This window comes from Diaporthe citri (genome assembly GCF_014595645.1).
Source record: "Diaporthe citri strain NFHF-8-4 chromosome Unknown scaffold_2, whole genome shotgun sequence".
In the NCBI taxonomy this organism is placed as follows: domain Eukaryota; kingdom Fungi; phylum Ascomycota; class Sordariomycetes; order Diaporthales; family Diaporthaceae; genus Diaporthe; species Diaporthe citri.
Window position 1 is genome coordinate 4,693,556 of NW_025064847.1, and position 21,729 is coordinate 4,715,284.

Genomic DNA, 21,729 nt, shown 5'->3' on the forward strand with positions numbered 1-21,729 from the left:
ATCGACGACCTGACAGATGCAGATTTCCCTATGATCGCCGTCCATCATTTCCATCAATTCCTCATTGCGCCTGGTCTGACTCCCAAGGCACGCTTGTGTGTCTTGGAAGCTCAGCTCACGTACCATGGCATGCTCCCTCATGCTTTAGCGACAGCATCACCGTCGCCGGAAGAGACTTCGCTCGGCAGGGTCTCACGTCTGAACGAAGGTTTTAGACCACTGGCACCAACCATCTGGCATGGCACAACAAAGACCCGTCCTCAGCAAGAGTCGGCAAAGCCGGCACCGTAACGCTGAACTGTAGGATCGTGATTCCGCAGGGAGGCCACGACTTTATGAGCTTCGGGCAATTCTGCCAGCCTTGGGAGCAGCACGGGCGAAACTAGCTATGTCCCCGGCCACGTCCCAGACGGTGATGACAAGAGATGCCAGATATGCTCACGCCATTTATGCAAACAAAGTGGACACCGACGAGGATGCGGCTCAAGGGCTGAGACGGCTTGGTAAGCAAGGCACAGCGCTACGGCACATAAATCCGAGTGTGCTGGCCGTGTCCGTCGACGACAGCCGTCTTGGGAATGACGCAGCAGCGCGTCCAATCGAACCTCGTGTTGCGCATCCGATACGAAGAATCCTGCATCTTTTGTGTGTGTTCGGATAACCCGCGTTGTTTGGACCAATCCCACATGACAGGGACGCCGTCATCCACCTGTTTGAGATGCCACCACCTTGTTTCGGCCAAGGTGAACATCCAAAACGCCAGGAGCCCGACATAGCCCCGGCCCCCCGTTACGGCGCCGACCCACCGGGGGCTGACGGGACCTCAGCGCCTCAAAGCGAGTTTTTATGCTTGTGCCAATCGGCAATGGGACGAAATGATCGGACGGCAGGCCAGCCACTGAAGTTCGGCTCGGTGGGTAAGACTCTGTAAGGCTCTGCTCTTGGCGTCTGGTGTTTGTCGGGAAATGGGGGGCCTGCCAAGCGCCTCGCCCGTCAGGAATGGGAATAACTTCAAACTGTACGCGAAAGCCCCTCCAAGCAACTGCCCCTTTGAGCGAATGGGCGTCCTGGAAGGGGGTGTCCTCGGCGCCGAGTTTGTCATGATGCACAAGCGACGGCATGACTATGGCAGAACCATGGGACATCACATCACACCCCACTGACGTGGGCAATATTGACCACTACCCTGGGAGGTTTGTCAGCGCGGCTCGAGGCTCATGGGCCGCCCTAATCAAATATCAGGCGAGGAACCGCGCTACTTCAAGTGTAGGTTCGGATGTGTCCCATCTCTGTCATCTGTCCCTACTTTTCGTCCTAATTGTGTCGGTCATTTTCAAAGACGGTGTTGCTGTGGAACGGCATATTCCCTTCCCTCACTACTCGCCCCATATCTCGTCGTTGAACGACTATTAAGAGTTTAATACTTGCCCGGCCCCAAGTTTCAATTTCACCTATTTACACACTCTCGTGCAATCGAAGATGCTTCTCATCGGGATCGTTGGTCTGCTGGGGATTGCTGTGAGCGCCTATCCTCAGACTGAAGTCATTCACACGGATGCTGTCTCTAGGTCTGGAAGGAGGTTCATCAGTAAGTTCTTGGAAAACTCCAGTCACAGGTCAGGCTTTGGCATTTCACTAACAACTCACCTTTACAAGTCCGCCGCAATGTCATCCCGAAAGTCAAGAGGGCCAACCAGGTTATACCGGTGGTAGTTGGAGGACCGCAAGACACCTATGTCCCGAACGTTGTTACTGCCGCAGTCGGCGACGTTGTTCAATTCCAATTCAGCAATGGCAACCATACTGTCACACAGAGCGCAGCGGATCAGGGGTGCACCCCCCTTCAGGCCACGGTACCTACAGGTATGTATGAGCTTAGTTCTTCTTCGACGCATTATCCCGTCCTTTCGAAGGCATCCCAGTATAGATCACTTGGATCTCCATAACAGACAATTAACGCAATTCTAGCCGTCCATTCAGGACACATTCCATTCCAAGATGGGGCTCAGGAGGTTGGCACATTCAACCTCGTCGTTTCCAGCACCGATCCTATGTTCTTGTATTGTGCAACCGGGCCACACTGCCAAGAAGGCCAGGTCATGGTTATCAACCCGTAAGTAGTCTTTTGTCTTCTTTTTGTGTTTAGCAACTATGTCAAGCTGCCCAAGCAAGTGGACAGGCATGGCTAACACCCTACGCAGACAGAATGTGAACCAGGTCGTGGATTATGCCAAAGTGAGCCAGGCCACCACACAGAGTACAGATGGCACCACCGTGGTGGGAGGGGCTGTCGGCAAAATCGCCTTGGGCAACGCAGCCTTCGTGCCTGCGCCTGCCGAGCAAGCAGGAGCAGCGCCTCCTGGAGCGCCCCCCGCAGGGGCAGCTCCCCCGGCCGAAGCAGCGCCTCCGGCTGAAGCGTCAGCTCCCCCGGCCGAAGCAGCGCCTCCGGCTGAAGCGTCAGCTCCCCCGGCCGAAGCAGCGCCTCCGGCCGAAGCAGCGCCTCCGGCCGAAGCAGCGCCTCCGGCTGAAGCGTCAGCTCCCCCGGCCGAAGCAGCGCCGCCGGCCGAAGCAGCGCCTCCGGCTGAAGCGTCAGCTCCCCCGGCTGAAGCGGCGCCTCCAGCTGAGGCATCAGCACCTCCTGCTGAGGCCGCACCTCCTGCTGAAGCAGCTCTACCGGGGGCAGCTCCCGCAGAGGCAGCTCCAGCCACGCCGGCCTAACTTGCAACTTGGCAAAGTCTAAGGAAGACTGGCTTGTCGTCTCGGTGGTACCTGTATACCTTCACTGCTTGAATACTCTCAGTTAATCGTGGACAACCATACTCGAGCTCTTTGCCATATGTTGTTGTGGCGAGACGATTTGTTGTCCCGGTGGTCTACGAAACTCGGAGTGCATGTCGTGTCTTGCAGGTATATTGTGTGTGTGTGTGTTATTCATTTGTAAACACATATGGTGTCACATCTATGTCCTCGAGGCCTATTGCCGCGTTTTGCACAGGCTGGCCCTGACTCGGCATGCCGCCGCACAGTCGGTGGATCGCTGCTGAACTAGATAGTACATAATTTGAGATTCTGTTCTTCGAGATTGCTGTATTGAGGTTCAGCTGGGTCACGAATGGTCCTGGGAAGCAGCCGAAATGGCATATCGCAGTGTTAACCCTGAACCTCCCGTGCACATGTCTTGAGCCAGAAAGACTCCTACTGTAGCCAGCCGGTTGATTCAGCAATATTGTTTTGGGCCTCTTTGTTTCTCACTCTTCCTTCCTAGAGTAGTAGATACTCTGAAACTGTATGGGGTTGAGCTCTGTGGTCATGGTGATCTATAATCCTACCCAGCATTGCAGGCCGCTCCAGAAGATGGCGCCGCTAGAAGCGTTCTAGAAGGTGGCACTCCGACCTAGCCTCATCTTGGGTAGGCGCAACTGCTCAGACGACCCCAACACGCATTTCGCCACACCCTATACTACACAGCAGTGGGTGACAATGCCGGTATCAGGTTCGCCTCGTTGGCGAGATCAAGCCACAGACGCTGTGAGGCTAGACACGGCACATGAACACCAAGACTGGCTAGGATGCGGGCTAGGACATTTCGCGATGAAACGGGTTTGCGTCTGCACGATGATAGCATCTTGCTGCTCGAGAGCGACCTGGTATAATGCCACGGCGCAGCGCCAATCACATCACAGCGCAAGACACCAACACACAGTAGCCTCTGGTTGCTGCGATGCTCCTTCTCCGGCTGCAGAGAGTACATATCTACAGGAGATGCCCGCCTCGTCTGCATGCACGCAGGCCCGACCGGCTACTGCAGCAGATGGCGACACTGCAGGACGGCTTGCATCAGATGCGACACGTGGGATCCCGGGCGAGCCTTGTCGAGGCTTACAGCAACTACAGTCCCTTCCGTCGGTGACATTCACCGGTTGTACGCGGTGCTGTACTTGCTATATGTCCACGCGACGGCAGTGAGGAGTGGTCGGGTCCCTGAGGAGGTCCAAGAGAAGCTCGAGGCCCAGAAACGTGGGCCGTCGGGTGCCAATTGGCTGCGGGTGGAGATGCCATGTCGAGGCAATCAGGCGAGAGCCTAGCCTCGATTTTCCCCACACACCCAGAACGCTCCTGCGCATTCCTGGCAGGGCCAGCACCTCGAGGTCCTCCGAGGAGATGCAGACTTCGACCGACTGCACGTCCTGCTACAACCGTGTCAACGGGCTTTGCTTTGGCCAGCCAGCATCCAGCCCCCCTTGCACCAATCCGGTCACCGAGCACTGCGGGCATTGACCACGACGGGAATCACCTGCACTACCTCTTCCTCTAGTCAGACAGGATTGCATGCCTTTCGCCGCGCGCCAAAGGGCTTGGGCAGGTGTGCAGCCTGATCCCCCTCGTGCCCTCGCCAGGCCACAACAACGTCCTCGTAGTTGTACGCCAGATCTCCTCCTGACCGGTCGGCCTATCTAGCTCTTATTGCCTGCCTTCCCTCTCTCACTCAGCTGCTATTCCCTGGAGTGGTGGAGCGGAGGCGGGCGGGCACCAGCGGCATCCCCAGGAGACAGCTGCCTTCGTAGCTGAAACGCGGTCCAGCAAGACGGTAGTCCAAGACCTTAGTCGGCAAGAGCTAGACTTTTCGATCCATCCATCGTGACGTTGGGGATCGGCGCCCAACGCACTCCTGTCGTCCCTCCGTGTTCCCTGTGGCTGGCCGACATGAAGGAGGAGGAGGAGGTGATGGTGGTGGGTGACGATGAGCAGCATTTGACATGGGCTTGGGCTGGACGAGACGGCATCCTCCCAAGAAGCTGATTGCCCGATTGATTGATTGATCGATCTTGGAGGAGCCCTCGGAGCAAATCTAAAGCGATCAACACCCACCAGAGCTCAGAATTTTCCGCGACGCAGTGCCAAATAGCCGCAGGGATGGTTGTTGGATCTTGGTCGCAATTGGGAGTGTCAACCAGCCGAGGCCAGAGATACTTGGACGACAAGTATCCCGCCCTATTGGTTCAGACCCCGCATGTGCCGCCTGGCCGCCTGGGCAAGGAAGGGGCCGTGAGATCTGAAATGCAGATCACACTGGACTGGGTCTCTCCCTCGCAAACCAGCCCAGGACGGATTGCATTCCCAGCCTCGTCTGTCTCGAAGCAGCGCGATGATCTTGGGGGAATGCATCGCAGCACAAAGGGAAGGGCTGGCCGTGGTCTTCTGTCCTCACAATTGCAGTCTGTGTGGTCCTGTAGCAAACACATGGCGTCTTCTCTGTATCCACAGCGGAGAACGAAGCTTGGAACGCCCCGGTAAGGCAGGATTGTCCGCTCGAGCGTGCCGATATCGCTTACTGGCACAGACCCACCCTAGAATCTGGAACACACCAGCACAGCCTGAGGTTGACGACACTCGACCTCGGAAGGCGAACAGCAGAACTCTAACAAAATCGTGACCATGACGAGTCAAGCACGGGATCATTCTTGCTTTGCTTTAGAAGATGAGATGACGGCGTCAGGAAAGGCACGCGGCGGCTAAGAGGAGCGGCATGCCTTCAGTTTTCTCTCCAGTGCCAGAGACTGACCCTGCGAAGGCGGCCCTCTGATCACTTCCTGCCGGGGATCTCCGACTTACACCGTGTTCTCTCTCACACATGTAACCTGCCATTCATTCCAAGTCTCCAATCAAGCTAGCACCATCATCATCACTGCGCAATCCGCTGCAGCGAGCAGGACACGAGCCATATACAGTACTGGAGACGGACTTAAGCACTAACTTAGGGAGATGCAGTTGGTGGCTCACACAGGTGGTCTGGAGACCAAGCAAAGTCGGTTCTTGGCCCTCCTCGGGCCGAGTGACTTCCCAGACCTGGGCGAGACACGACTCGCGCAAATCATCATCACCAAAAGTCGAGAACCGCGAGCGGGGATACGAATGAGATGACAGATCTTGGCAACTGCAGTCCACGGGGAGATCCATCAGTGGAACGTGGCCTCATTTTGTGGTCCGACACCTCTCTCATCAGAGAGACTGGTGATGATTCCGCTGCTCCGCTGGCTTGCCATGATCTTGTTCCCACGAGCGGGCCAAGACTGTCAGAAGCTGCAAAGCTGCAGCACAGTACAGTCATACTGCAAAGAATCCACAGCCCCATCTCTCAGCACGAGCGCGGTACTTGGCATCATTGTCACCGTAGCGTCTCGACCCTTTGGCCGAGGGGCAGTGGCAGGGCGGGGAGGAGCAAGCTGAGTCTCCAGATGGATCCTCAGCTCAGGGGTGCAGCAAAGCCCCGACCTGGAGCCTTGTTCCTGCCGGTCGACACTAATGGCCTGCGTGCAGTGTGTGGGTAGTCTTATTGGGAAGCTCTATTTGCTTAGAAAGACGCGCCGACAGAGCTTAAATATCCGAAGACACAGAGCAGATGCACACATGTTTGAGACATAGGGCATGTGAACACATGTCAGGGACAGCGTTTCTCACCGGGGAGCATCTGCACAGAAAGACTTTTGGGTTCCGTGACACCCAACTTGAGATGGAGATTGTCCGCCGTAGGCATACCCAGGCATTCGAGGCCACGATGATGGAAAGGAGGTGCGAGGTTGAATCGACGTCGGCCGGCTCTCGGTCGACTTCCGCACCTCTTCTGTCCACGGCAGACCCCTGACTGCCTGCTATAGCAGCATGGCCGTATTGGTTGGTGTGTCGGAGCTGTGCGCTCTGGCCAGGTGCGGGCAGCCAGGTGATGTCAACCTTGCAGGTCTGCAGGAATAGGGAGAGGGCAGGCTTTCTAGGGAGCAGGCGACTTGTGGTCCAGGTACCGCCCTTCTCATGACTAAAATACCCGCTCACCCCAAAATTTGCGACGGCTCCGCTCGACTTCCTCGTCCTGGAAGCCTTCTGTCCGCCTGCTTGGGTGTTTCGTTCTGTCTCGACAAATTTTTCCACTGCGCTGTGGTCATCTGGATATCTCGTCATCGTGGCATCTCAGTCGCCCAAGCCGCCGGAAATCCATGGGAACCGTCACATTCAGACCTCAGAGTGTTGCAACCTTTGGGTGAACTCAACAACCAGCCTCGAGACCCGACCCCAAAGTCTAACGCGACCTCCTGCAGCTGCTGGGTCCGGTCGAGCCAACGGTTCATTGACTGCCAAGTCAGGATCCAGGTCAGCTGTTCCGGAGGCGGGACTGATCAACCACCGCCTTTCGTGCCCAGTCCAGTCCTTCCAGGGCCCTGTCCTGTGCTGCTGCTAGACCGATCATCATTCATCACGACGGTCGAGGCTGGTCTTTTCAGGGCTGCTTGGTGGGATCCAATTCGAGGGGCAAGTTTCCAGAGTTGAAGGGGCGGCAAAGGGCCATTGATCCTGCGACCACTCGAAAGCAGCATCTAGCGAGCGTGCGGCCAGCGACCAGCTCCCGAAGAGGTCGAGGGCACATCGGCAACCGGGTATCGAACTGACCCCTCCTGGAATTCCCGGAAGAGGGTGCTCAACGCGACTTTTATATCTGCCACACCCTTTCTCGACTCAGGGCGTGTGGACCATTGCACCATTGCAAACACGATTCGCGTTACCTAAAGACAGGCCCACAGCGGACCAGTCGACGTAGGCAAGGCTCATCACGCGCAGTGAGGGGCCCTCGTCGCACGCTAGAGGTCGGCTGCCAGGACGAGCAAGGTCAAGGTCAACGACCGCCGCCGTGAGCCAGACCGGGGCAGGGCACAGCAGGGCAGAGCTTGGTCGGCCCAGGCGCCACGGCACGGGTCCGTGGTTGATTTCCCCCACTACAAGTGTTGCGACGTTCCATTTCAATTACGTATAAACCCTCGCCCTTCTGCCTTTTCTTTACACACACAAACTCTACGACCTGTCACCGTCATTTCCCTTATCTCTGGGCTGCCCAAAGTTGAGCTCGACAATCTGTCAAACGCTGCCCCGCGACCACGCTTTGATCCTGCAGCCGTCTGATCTCCCTGTATCCCCGGTAAGGACCAGCCTATCCTGGATGTCAATCAGGCACGAGTGCCACCAAAAAGGTCCCAGACTGCCGGATCTGCAGCTGCCCTACGACGAGCCCCGATGCCCTGATTGGCGCCACCCCAGATTGCTCTGAAACTTCCCCGGACATATCGCTGATCGGGACTTTTTTTTTTACCCCAGCTTTTGGACATCTGCCTACGGTTACGGTACTCCGTACACTACACCGCCAGCCCTATCTCTGCCGGCACCCTCCAAGGTCCTGGAGATAGATAACGGCCTGCCGTGTTAGGTTGGCCCCAGTGGACTGTCACCTGCCAGCCCACCACCTTGTTCCAGCCTGTCGGTAGACCGGCCTCGAGGCTCGTCTCGCCCCGGCTCGGCCAGAACCTTAGCAGTTGTAATTACAAACTGCTATCATCGGTTCGCTTACCGGGCCCAGTCACGCCCATCGTTGGACTTTATCTCCTTCGTGAGGACTTGAGGCGTTTGCCGCCCCTTCGCGGCAATCGTCTCCACTACCGGTCAGGGGTATGGCAACAGACAAGCCTTCGGATGATAACAAGAAAGAACCTATCAAACAGGACAGTGAGGAGTCCCCATTGGGCTCGAGCCCTGATGGAGAGGGAGACGGAGAGCCAGCAGATTCGGGCGAGCAGGGCCAGGCCCTCCCCACCCCGGAGGGCCAGGCGCCCAAGCGGAAGGGAGGCCGCAAGCCGGTACGTTGAGAACACTCTCTTGCTTTCCGGGTTCTTTTAGAACGGTCTTCGCAGGCCCAGTCGCGAGGGATCTCTACTGAACCGGCCCTGTGTGACGCTGGGTTGGAGACGGAGTACTAACGGGGCTCTAGATCTATGCGACCACAGAGGAGCGGAAGCAACGAAACCGCCAGGCTCAGGCAGCTTTTCGAGAGCGGCGAACCGAGTACATTAAGCAGCTTGAGCAAACTATCAGTGTCCAGGAGCAGACCCTGGCTAATCTGAATGCTGCTCATCGTACCGCCGCGGACGAGTGTCTGATGCTGAGATATAAAAACTCGCTGCTCGAACGCATACTCCTCGAGAAGGGCATCGATGTGCAAGCTGAGCTTCAGGCCAAGCATGGTAGTCCTAATTTTGGTCCGACCCACATGCCACAGAACATTATCCAGCCGCCGCCAATATCGAGGACGCTGCTTAACAGACATCACTCTCGGAGGTCGACCTCCAGCATCGCACCGAAGCTGGAGCCTGGCTATAGTACACTGCCTCCAATACATGGGGCGAACCCTCCGGCAGGATCTCCCAAATCTCGGCCCACGCCCTCATCGCATGCGGCATCTCCTACAACAACCGAGGGTTTTGGAGCTTCGCCGGCGTCGTCTGAGAACGTGGGCCCAGGAGGCATGCGGCCTGGGATGCCGTCCGCTGGGATGAAGCAGCCAATGGGCCAGATGCCTGGCCCGTCACGAATGATGCCGCCCATGCAAGGAGGTCTTGGTCAACACTCGGGACAAGGGGCACATGCTGGTAGGATGGGGGCGCCGAGTGTCAGCAATGCACCATTCTACCAGACACCGGCATATCAGAATCATATTGAGCAACTCGGTAAGTTGGTAACATCTCTGAATTTTCGACCTCATCCTGTGGTCTTTGTGCATCAAAGTTCGTGTTTGTGCAAGTGCTGACAGAATCTTAGAACAAGAATATGATGCTGCAGCTGATATGATGGACGAGGGCGGCGACGCACCAGAAACACCTTCTGGACCAGGTCCATATCCTGGTGCTGGTTACGCTGCTGCCGCCGCCGCCGCTCAACAGCACCAGGCCATGAGCCCAACAACGACAGGACCAATGGAGGCGAACGCCGCAACAGGGCATCCACAGGGGCATCAACATGGCCTCTCTATGACGCAACTGCTGGACCCTTCGATCGATTGGGATCCTTTCGGCTTAAGTGCTAGCATGGCCTTTCCGTCATCGTTCTCCTTCGACACGAGCAACATGAGATGAGTCGAAATCCCGTGTCTGCGGGAACAACTCATCACGCCAATTTTCAACATGCCTGACGCGTCAGGACCAAGTTTGTCTAGTACACCCACCTCTGGAGCAGAGGTCTGGTGACCACGGAGTCAATGAGGCGAAAGAGGCTGAACTATACCAAGTTTTATTTCGGAATTTGACAACAAGACATGGCCGGCGTAACAAGACACCGCGAAGTGCCTTGATGGCGTCGACGAGCCTCATGACATTCTAAAAAAAAAAGATCATTGGGCGGACAAAAAGTTTTTGTTTTTTCTTCGATACCCCCGGGAAACGCGCTGCATATAACGGTGGGACGGTTCATCTTCACAACATCAAATCACGACCGCAAGGAACCTGCGAAATTTTCAATTCAGATTTCTGAGTCCACGACCCGGCGCGCGCGCGCGTCTGTGGAGCTCAAGACGGCGCCGGAACAGACGGCGAATTCGTCCACAGCTGTGACAGCCCTGTTGAAACGGCGTCACCTTGTGTATATTGTATATACTAAACTTTACTTTACCCGCATTGGAAGGCGTGAGCCGAGAATGGAAGGCTTTTTTTGGGATCGAGGTGGGTTCAACTGTCCTGCCACAAGAAATTGCAGAGATCTGGGGGCTAGGGTGCATGAAAAGTATCTGTTCAAAGCGAAAGTTTCGTTTCAGTCACTCAACAGAGATCTCTTCGAGTTCTAGACGATTTGTGCGCGTTTTCGTGCTAGATTGTAGCGGCTTCAGGACCATTCAATTGGCTCGAAGGGGAGCGGGTTACTTTCACACTGGGCGAGAGCCGTTGGCTGCGTTGTCATAACCTGGAAGTCATCGTCAACCATGCATCCCCGGGTGTGCTGGGAGCTTCGACAAAGCTATTATTCCCATGAGGCTTGCCTTGGCAACAATAGAGTAATACCAGCCACCGATCACTTGCGCTCACAACTCCAACACTTGATCTGATACAATCCAGGTTGCAACTGTGCCTTCTGGGAAAGAATGTTCGTGTGACACGTAGTCAAGAGGCCAAGTTAATATTGACGCTTCGCAAAGTTCATGCGGGACTATCAAAACAAATAGCTGCTGCCGTACCCTACAGAACAGTATTAACAGGCTGAACATAACGACCAAATCTTTCCTTGGGTGACTGGGCAAGGCCTTTCACTCCTTTCTGGAAAGGGGGTCCGCTATAAGACATCGACGAGGTCTAAACCTGAAGTCTGGGTTTCGTCAGTATCCCTCTCAATGAAAAGAGAAAAGGGCAGTTGAGTACAAACGCCAAGGGCCACTCTAGGGGCGATCTACAACGGTTAAACCTCGTGCCTCGGAGTCATTCTAATCATAATTACTTTTGCCGCCCAGAGCGTTGCGGGCGTCTTGCAGGAAGTCTTCAGACACATTACTAGTCTTCAGACTGGTGCTACTTCGGACCTGCGTTGTGCAGGAAAGGAAGCCGATCAAGACAGATATTAATGAAACGCAGGTATCGCTGGCGCTCCTGGGAGAGGTGAGTCCCGCGTGCATGAACCGAGGCCCTCTGCGGCATACAGGTCTAAGTCCCTAAACCGATACCGCGGCGGATCCAACTTTTATCGTTACGGGTATCATTTCCGGGGGACATAACTCGTCTGCCCTGCGAATATTCATCGTTCTTCCTTGCCAAACATGTGCATGTAAACATCCTGGGCGGGGCCGTTGGATGAATGAACTGGTTGGGAGTAATTAACTGCGAAAAACCTGGTGTCAACCGAGAGTAGTACGTCAGGGTCTACGATCTCCAGGTCTGATCGGGACCTCTGGCCAACACATGTCCACGGGAACTGGTGAACCCAGATACTCCGGCTTTTCGTACGCTTTGTTGAACGAGACACCTTCGGTTGGAAAGCTAGGGTTTGTCCCGGAGTCCAGCATGACACTAACTTTTGCACTTTAGCAGCTACGCTGTAGCAGTAGCGTCGCCTACTTGATTTGCAGGCCTGTGGGTCAGCTCCAGTCTCTTTGTCTTGCAGCTGCTGATAATCCTAGATCCGGGGTGAAGCACAAGACGTGTTAAAATCTTGTGTCCGTCCAGCCAGACCAAAAAGCGAGGGGTTGCGAAGCACTTTCCAGCAAAGGTTGATGTCGTCTTCCTCTTCTCTGGAAAGGGAATAGCTCCCCATTTTTTCCTCTCGTCCGCATCTTGCCAACCTCATGTGAATAGATTGGTATATTGTGATGCTCTCGCATTACTCGATATCAATTGCGTTAACTCGCAATTGCAATCGCTGTTGAAGTAGCATAATCAGTACGCGTGTAAGCGTAGGGATCCTAGTTGCAATAGGCTCAGCTTGAGTTAAGTTAAAACTAACACAGGATTACGAAGATTTCAAATTTGAGAACACACTTGAGATTCCTCAAGGCCATGTCGATTACCAGTCCACGAGAGATGATGTAAATCGTTGTTCTTGAAGAGCCTTCAACGATTCTATGAAATGAGATCAACGTACTTCGTTGGTTTCTCTTAGAACTGTACAGCGACAATATGTCATTTTAAATTGTCACCGATATCCTCATTACTATACAGAGCCTGCACCCACCGACATGACACTCCTAGATATTTTCAACACGGCTGTACATGGCCGGGCCCTGAGAGTTAGGAGCATGTGAGTCACTAAAAGATGCTCGACAAGTCGATAAGTTTTCACAGCGAATTGTACGTCGAAAAGTATGACGAAACCGTCCCCAGTTCACGATCAGCTCTAAAGGTATCAACATACTATGAGCATATCCAGCGTTGCGGGCGACTCAGTCGATAACGGACTACACCGAAAAGCCCAGATGCAAGTCTTTCATGTTCTGAATCACTAAGACATCAAGTGATCGTCGTAACTGCGTGGCCAAAAGGAAAGCAAGAAGGCCTGGACTCCCTCCAACCCGCCGCCACGGATGCTGTGGAGCCACGACACGCTGCTATGGGACAGTCGATGCTGGATCTGGCCCAGACCCATCTTCCCGAACCTCCTCTGGGTGTGCAACTGCAGGCCCCAGACACGGGTCGTCCCACGAGGGCGAAAAGTGCTCCCCGGGCTCATGTTTGAGAAGGCGCGATGTGGCGATGCCTCGAGACTCGAGACACGCAGCAGATTACCGGAGAAGGTCTGGCGGGGTCGCCGAGGACTGGGGAGTCGTGAACCTTGGGACTCCGGCGGAGAACACAGCGTGCGACAAGAGGTTTCGTGGCATGTAAGTCATTGTGTTGAAGTAGCGAGTGTGCGGACAAGGTGGAGGATACATTAGCCAAGGTGTCAAGAATTGAAACAGGCCTTCAAGGTGATAATGTGAAGGCCCAATTCACGCCCCTCAGACACATTACTGTGCCTGAATGTGCCCATCTCCTGGAGGAAACAGTACAATAGTTGAGACACACCCTCTCCCCCCGTATTGAGTGGTTTATCTGGAGGCTACGCAGATCCCAGAAGACAAGGGCTTGTTTTCACCTCTCCCCAGAAATTAAACGCACAAGCCGCGGGCATACCGAGACCTTTGTGGCATGTATTTCATGTGAGACATCAAAAACAGCAGAGCGCATCTTGGTGGTTTTCCACATGACACTGCCTGCCTCGGCCGTGGGCTGCCGTCTCCTCACGCCTCGCCTCGCCTCGTTGCAGTATCACGAAACGTGGGGTGATCGATGGGCGTGGATGACTTGCCCGCTGCACGCGCACACAAAACTCAAAATACCGGAGCGACGAGAGAATTAACAGGATATTGTGGGCATTCCCCTCAATCTGTGATGGAACCGCACAATCAAGGAAGTCTGGGGGGACACGATGGAGGAGGTGGGAGGTACGAGGTGGGTACTTGAGAATCGGGGCGACGGGCCCCATGTTGGGCTTGTGGGCGAGGCCAATCAGAGGCGGCGCCGGGTCCAACGTGATAAGAAGATGGTGTGGGAGAGGCCTGGTGGGTGTGTGAGTGCGTGTGCGAGTGGTGGGCTCGAAAAAGTCGGGGTTAGCTGGACACTTTCTTGGAGGAGACTCGGCCAAGACAGGCCACACGATGTCAGTTGATGCTGTGCACGCGCGCAATCGTTTGGCTGGCGACGGACAAAGTAGCCACTCCGTCGGCTCTGGATGGACGGGGTCGCGGTGCGTCCCGGGTCGACGGTGAAACAGACCTGGAAATGAGGTAGATCTGCAACTGCTGTGGGCAGCACAGCACGGGACGAGCACCCGATTTCGAGTCGAGTTGAATTGAGTCGACCCGAGTCGCGTCCCGCCGGAAGCGTACACAGTGAGGATGGACTCGCTGTGTGTTGTCCTTGCGCTCGCTCATGGCAGCTATAGCATGCAGTTTCTTATCTCCCCCTAGTCCAAACGACATGAGCCATTGACCATGCACCAGCAGCCATGGCGGGCTCGCGAAGGTCGCCGTGTTTCGGCGAGGCCTCGCAACCCGGAAGCCTGGCGCCGATCCAAGCGAGACTAACAGCGGGCAGAGGGCAGCAAGGTAAGGAACCTAGGTAAGATAATACCAAGCAGGGTAGCTGAGGAGGAGACGAGACGAGGCGAGGATAGACACACTCCAGCCGCGCGATCCGATGGGGGGTGACGTGGATGGAGCGAGCTGGGAGGGCGCTGGGCCAAGACGCCTCGGGTCTTGACGCAGGCTGCATCGAGCACGCGGGGATGACCCCAGGCCTTGCCTCTCACTGCTGGTGCTGCACGATGACAAGACAGCCCAGAACGGACGACCAGAGACTCCTGCTGCAGTGCGCTGTAGGAGGGCACATCTCCCGGTGATAGACCAAGGTTGGACATGGGAAAAGCAAACCGTTGGACACTTGTCACCCATCCATCCACCTCCACATGCCAGATCCCCTCCCCCCTCTCAATGTCACCACGCGAGAGACAGGGAATGTAGAGACGACGGGCTGGCCGATCATGACGGAAGCGGAAACGGAAATGCCGTTCAGCGTGGTCGGGTCATCTTCATCAATAATGACCATCAGGCACGCATCAGCCCTGACGCGCTACCGAGATCAACCAGCAGCCATTGCTACAGCACACCGTACAAACGCAAGCCTTGACGAGCGATGCTCTTTCTTCGGCGGCCATTGTGTTCCACTTGTCAACGCAATGCCAGCTCGCTCGCATTACATCATGGACAATGGGTTTCACTTTGTGAAGTACCGACCGACCTCGAAACTCCCGAGGTCTTTTGGTTCCCAGACCCGAAGCTCACACACGGCCACAGGCAGGAATCATCGTCAAACACGCGACTTACCACGGCTTAGATATAGGCTGATGCTATCTGTCATCAGACACGCCCGCTCCCGCTCCTATTCCGGAATTCCCATTCCTACTAGTCCAAAGTCCCCACCGCAACCGGGGACAAGCCGGGGAAGGGGGCAAGTGGATTCCAAACTGCTCCTTTGCCTTTGTGTTTGCTCCTCCGGTCTCCATCAGCGACCCGGGCAGTAGGCGTCAGAGAAGTCGGTGACCGGGCAAGATTGTCTGATTGTGTGGGCGCTGCTTGCCTGCTGTGGAGCATCGCGGCCCCCATCATCGGGAACCTTCAGTCCACCAGGGCAGCAAACCCTAGACAGCGAGCACAAACAAGTCATTTGGTTTCGGTTTTGATTTTGATTTTGATTTTGACATTGGAACCCAATGCGATTCGGCCAAGTTGTACCATCGCGTCTCGCAAATAGTTCAGTCCCGCGGCTTTTCTTGATGACCGAAGTGCCAGAATGTTCGGTCTCTCTGACAACAGGAAGGAGGGAGGGGGCAGGCTCAGAAGGAGGGAAAGAGTTGGAAGATTGCTAGAGGCACGCCCTTTGTCCCTGCCTCTCTCACTCCGAAATAGCACGGGAACACTCAGCAAATGCATGGTCGCAGCTTCGCTGGCCGTGTGCGACCGTTTGGCCTGCCTCTAAAAGAGGATGCGTTCAGACTGCGGCCTGCCTTATTGTCGCAGTATTACGTGCAGCACCTATCTCGATGCACCCCCGGTCGGATGGAATGTATCGGCAGGGATGGCAGGTACATCCAGGATACATGTGGCATCTTTGTTCCCTGCCATTACCGGCCCTGCCTGGCCTGGCCTGAACGTGTGAGAGTGATGAGAGCCCAGCGCCCGGGAAGCCCAGCAAGCCCAGCGCCAGCGCCAGAGCCAGAGCCGGAGAGCCAGAGCGCCATGGCCATCCGAAGAGAACACCACTCGCCTTTGACGCACACAGCACGGCAGTAGCAACCACCCACCCATTTCCCGCCCTACCGCAAAGGGGGTAGTGAGGCCCGGGGGCCTGGGTATTATTATCATCTATCTATCCGGCCACGGCCAGGATCCGCGCCCTCCCTCCTCCTCTCCTCCCCATCAACAACCACAACACGGAATCAACAAAGCAATTTTGCACAAGAGAGTGTCATTTCCTGTCACAGTGAAATAGTCGCGTCAGCCTTGCCAGCTTGCCTACACAGCCAGCCCCTTTTGATCCCATCGTTCTTTGTCTGAACCTGGGTCAACCACACATCATCTGCCAACCCGAAGTCGCATTTGCTCGCTGACACCAGGCAAGTGACTCACCCAACAGCCCATTGTCTACTTAGACTACTGCCTTGTCGTCTTCGCCCTCGCCCTCGCCCTACCTCTTACCTTCCATATCACTTCCTTCTACACTTATGTACAAGTAACATCGCCGACCACGCCCGCCTTGCCAACTCCTTTACTGACCATCACGTCATTGTCGCGTAGGCATCTAGCCCCAGAAAGCAAATACACCCCCCGAAATGGCAACCATGGCATCTGCTGCTCGCGATATTCAAGCGACCTCTGGCCGAGACAACTTAACTGCTGTAGCGGCCCAGAGCGTCCCTGTGACACGATCTCACCCTCTTCCCCTCCCCACCCCTCCAAACTCCATATCCCCCGGATTGCGTCCCCACGGGCTGCGCGCCCAGTTCCTCAAGGCGAAACTCGAGTCCGACGTCCCCGACCTGGACCTACACGCCGGCCAGGGCGACAACAGCGCCCAGTTTGATACTGGCGCTCACGGCGTCCCCGGCCCGGCCCAGCACGACCCCTTCGGCGCCATCACGCCCGCCCTGCTGGCCAAGCATCACCTGCCCGACATCCTGCTGAACCACGGCCCGCTTGCGATACGGCACATCACCGGTTACCTGACCACGTCGGTCCCTGGCTTCGCAGGCATTCCACCAGCAAAGGCGCGACGGCTCGTTGTGGGGGCATTGGAGGGACGAGGAAGTGGCCGCGAGGGCGGCGGTTTGGACGGCGACGTGGTATTCGAAAAGGTGGGCTGGGGTCGGTGGGACGCCCGGCGCAGGGGTCAAGCCCGGCGCGACTCGCAGGCCATGCAGGACGCGTCTTCGCCGTTCATGTCTTCGCCATCCCTGTCGGGCATCCCCATAGCAGGGGGAGCGGCGTGGAGCAACGAGCGGACGCGTCCGGCCGCGTCGAGCCCGGAGGAATCCCTAGCCTTCTCCCACGACGATCGTGGGTTCTACACGCACGACAACGACGCGGACAACATGTCGATGGATGGCCCCGCCTCTGCGTCATGCTCCGAGGCCCCGGACGACGAAGACGATGACGTCGTGATGAACGACGATGACCCCGACGACGTGACCGACGAGGAGGACTGGGCTGCCATCGGGGCGGCAGGCCTCCGCGCTCAGTCCTATTCAAGGTCGGCCCAAGCCCAGCCGGGGACTTTCCCCTCTCGTTTCCACACAACATCCTCCGGCATGGCTCGGGCACCTCAGTTGAACAACATCGACTTCGCTGCACTGGCGGCAACCTCTGACGCGCAGGAGCGGGAGGCCATCGAGGCCTTGATCCGCCTCGGTTCTGTATAAAGTCTTTTATTGCATGGCAGCGGCGTTTCATTTCGGTTTGGCATTTTCGAGGCTGGGCGAACGGGTCGGCTTCGTATCGGATTTGGGTGGGCGCGGCATGAGGTGTCGCTATACTCTGATCGGGGCGGCGACCTCTGGATCATCAATACTCTTTTGGCGTTTTGTTTTTTCCCCAGGGAAAGGAATGCACACATCACCACTTCATCGGATATGAAACCTTTCCTAGGTACGGACGGACGTATCTTTTCATGGTCTCGGCCTGGCAACTTTCCTCAAGCCACCGAGATCTATTATACCCAACGGAAAATGAGGCATTTTCTTCGACATATTACAGCCCGGAGCCTCCAGCCGGAACTCCTTCACATCGGATTTACTCTGGATGCACCACTGCACTGGTCGGCATCCTCCAATGCACGCTGGGTGAGCTTCGGTAGCCTCGACCACAATTGAGCTGATGGCCCTTTTGTTATCGCTCTTGATTTTTGCTGTTCTCTGGAAGACTTCAACATATCCACCAAACACTTCGCTGTCATCACAGCGTTCTCATAAGCTTTACTGGATCGATGGACGCCGAGCGTGTAACGAGTAGCATGCGGCAAGCCGGAGAGGGAAGGTGCCAATTGGTAGGAGAGGCATCACTCTAATTGATGGAGCTGAGAGACAGAGAGGTTGAGACATCATCACCGCTTCGTTTGAGTGCGTGTGTTACCATGCAAGTGGTATTTGAGAGGCGAAGGACGATAGGAGGGGAAAAACAGCAAAAACAAACTTTTTTTTTTTTTGGCGACGGGTGGATTGGTAGTTTCGGGGAAGTCTACGGAGATTTTTTCTCTCTCACTAGGCTGAAAATGGAACTCTTGATCGCTGCCTCCATGTGACGTCCTACTGCATCTTCGGTTGTGGATTCCCTCGTGTCATGCGGGTCCCTTTTTGCGCCTTCAGATCTTGCATGCGATCGTGCGACGTGCTTGCCATTACAGTACATAACCGCCAGCCCCAGGGATCCCCAAACTTCAACCTCTGGGTCACTTACATATGCACGTGTAGAGGACGCAAAAAGGCGGGATGAGGTCTCCACACATGAGGTAGTTAAGTTCGTGGCATCTTTGGTGGGTGTCCTGCAAGACATTGGAGTTTAACTCAATGTCATTGTTCCCACCGCTGCCTCCCCAATGCACGTCATCCTTCTGGGTGACAACCTATGTGAGAAATGGCTTGAAATGATCAGACAGCGCTCAGTCAACGATCTTGGACCTTTGGAATTACTCCACAAGACATTCGTGGTGATTCAACCGTAGTGGAAGAGGTAGGCACACGCTAACGCCATGGGCAAGTGAGCAAACACATTTGAATGCCGTAGCATCAGCTCTGGACAAAGAAAGGTCATGACGGTTTGCTGATGCCCAGTGTGTTCGGTCGCCGACTGTGATGGCCCACCACCTCCTCCGGTGGCATACAGGGGCATCTAAACCCAAATACGTAGTGCTGCAGACTTTTCCTTCCGCTGCATTCCTCTGACCTGAACAGAGCTCGAAGGAACAACCGAACACCTTTCTGGGCGTATGCTAATTCACGCTCCTGCAGCAGCGTGCGTGCCGCGAAGAAAGTCCTTGGCCTTGGGTAAGGGGAACAAAAGACGGTGGATCGACAGACGAGGTGGTAGTGTAGAGAGAAGAAGGGTCAGAGGTTTTTCTTTCGTAAGACTTTCCCGCCGGTGTGTAGAAAAGCCAAGACCTGTCAGCCCAGGTCTTGTACCACGCTTGGCCACTCTTTGCACACACCTCTTGGGTCCAAAGACAAAGGTAATGTCGTCGGCTCGTCCCGCGAGATTCCGCCCCGGCCTCGTCGAGGAGCGCCAAGGGTGGGACGAGAGTTTTTTTTTTTTTTTTTTTTTTTTTTTTCTTTCTGATCAAGAGGCCGTTGGAACTACCGAGTGAGTGAATACTCGGCGCCATGGACTGTGGCTGCTAGTACATGTTTGTGTCGAAAGCGAGTGCATCTCTTCTTTGCAAAGTGAGGGCGCATGCACAGGATTTCTGTCGATGCAGTGTGCCAGGGGAGGCTCAGTCTGCGAAGAGGACTGCAGCTGGACAACATTGGGCTGCGCGAGATATCGTGCCCACTTGTCCTAGACTACACAATGTGGCCGTGATGGACGCGATTTCGGATCCTCACTGTTCAAGCACCACTCTTGCTATTTCGAGGGCATTGCAAGTCTAGTCTATCGCACTGCAGCGATTCAAGGCGCGCGTGTGATTGTGGTTGTGTCCAACCCGGGAGCGAAAAGGGATTTCGCCAATGCGCGTCTCACCACTCGGAAACAGACGCATGCTTCTCAAAATAGATCCACGATTCTACTTTCTCCAGCTTGAAACGTCCCTCATAAAGTCGGTCACCACAGTGTCGCTGAAACGCATCATCCGGAATGTCGAAGATTCGAGGCATTTGCCTACCAGGAATCATGGCCTACACCGCATTTAGAACTCACTTAGACTTTCTCGTAGACTCCACGCTACGCAGAGTTGGCAGCACTATGAGTTACTGCCAGCCACACATCAACTTGGTCCAAGGAACGAAGATACCACAGCCTCGCTGTGGCGAATCGATTGCGGGCGATACGGCAAGCTGAGCGGATGCTGCGCACACTGCCCCTTCGCTGCCAAAGGAACGTCGACGTCATGCGGTGTTCTAAGCCATCTGGACGCGTTGCGGCAAATCCTCTTTCTAGCCGAGGGAGTCGTGCCTCCCTCTGCTCGGGCGTGCTCGACGGGCTTGCTAACCATCCGGCATTCCGTCAAATTTCCAGAGCGACTCGTGGGCGACAAAGAAGCGCAGGCGGGCAATTAGCTGCATCGGAGTATAGTTCCTGGGCAACTGCTTCACGCAACACCGGTCCCGTTTCTGCCGGATATTGCAAAACGGCGTGCAGCGTTCTCTCCCGCAACCCCTTGGGCGGCAAAGGTGGTGGTGGTAGCGGCGACTGGCTTTTTTGTCGCTTGCCCCAGCTTGGGTCCTGAGATGAACAATGGACCCGTCGTCGCCAGAGACCCATTTCTGCGATTTCTGGGCATCGCATCCCCGCTCTCGTTTCCGCTGGGAGGCCAAGAGCCTCGACACAAGCGTTCCGCCAGCAGCCAAGAAGGAACGCAGCCCGTGTTAGGTCGAATGGGAAAGGAGGAAGGGGGCGCGAAGAGTTGCGTGACCGCCGAGAAACCGATTGCAGCGTAAGGGCCAGATGCTCGGGTCTCCCTCCATCCCCTCCAATACCCCTGGTTCGCCCCTGTGAAGTACTTCAGTATTTTTCTGGGCAACAGGCTAGCATTGCAATGCCCAGCATCCTCGGACGTGAGGCAGTGCCAAATCAGCAGACACACGCTTCGCTTGGCGATTCCGCTCCGGCCAATTCTTGGCTGATTGCCAATGTTCTGGGCAAGCTTGGCTGCTATCATCAAATCATGGCGGGCGTCTAATGGAGATGTCTCTCTCCCACCCCCAAGCATGCCTCGCATAGATCAAAGGAAGGGTATTGGGCAGGAAACGGTGCATGAATGTCGATGATCGAACTATTATTACGAAAGAAACCATGACCGGTCGGGGACAATGAGGTTGGGAGCGTTGAGACACGAGAGCGTTGAGACACGAGAGCGAGTAATGTGACTTTACCATGCCACTGATTCTCCCGGCGGCACCCGTCTGGCCGTTGCCGAAGGTGCCTTGCCCGGCCTTGACTCTGTCCCTGTTCCTGAGCATGCACCTGCCTTCTGCTAGCCGACGGTTTTTTCTTTATTTTTTTCTGGTCTGCCCCGACTATTGCACCATTGATGTCCAACGAAACCTTCGCTTGCTTGGTCGGGCTCGAGTGTGGACGCCAGGCGAGTTTGTTAAACGGTCGGACCCAGAGCATTGGAACTTGGAACAAGATGGGAG

At 55.6% G+C, this 21,729-nt stretch overlaps 3 protein-coding genes across 3 annotated transcripts; all 3 read left to right on the forward strand.

Annotated features, from left to right (window-relative positions):
* Positions 1–2,051: 2,051 nt before the first annotated feature.
* INS49_006834 (uncharacterized protein) lies at positions 2,052–2,740 on the forward strand (the record flags this gene model as incomplete). The annotated part of the gene is made up of 3 exons (XM_043167601.1): positions 2,052–2,113; positions 2,202–2,235; positions 2,318–2,740. 3 exons carry the CDS (start codon positions 2,052–2,054, stop codon positions 2,738–2,740), a joined length of 519 nt encoding a protein of 172 aa, XP_043028745.1.
* Positions 2,741–8,489: 5,749 nt separating this feature from the next.
* Positions 8,490–9,947, forward strand: INS49_006835 (uncharacterized protein; the record flags this gene model as incomplete). Its single annotated transcript, XM_043167602.1, has 3 exons — positions 8,490–8,675; positions 8,807–9,542; positions 9,634–9,947. 3 exons carry the CDS (start codon positions 8,490–8,492, stop codon positions 9,945–9,947), a joined length of 1,236 nt encoding a protein of 411 aa, XP_043028746.1.
* Positions 9,948–16,725: 6,778 nt separating this feature from the next.
* On the forward strand, positions 16,726–17,802 carry INS49_006836 (uncharacterized protein; the record flags this gene model as incomplete). Its single annotated transcript, XM_043167603.1, has 1 exon — positions 16,726–17,802. One exon carries the CDS (start codon positions 16,726–16,728, stop codon positions 17,800–17,802), a length of 1,077 nt encoding a protein of 358 aa, XP_043028747.1.
* Between the last annotated feature and the right edge of the window lie 3,927 nt (positions 17,803–21,729).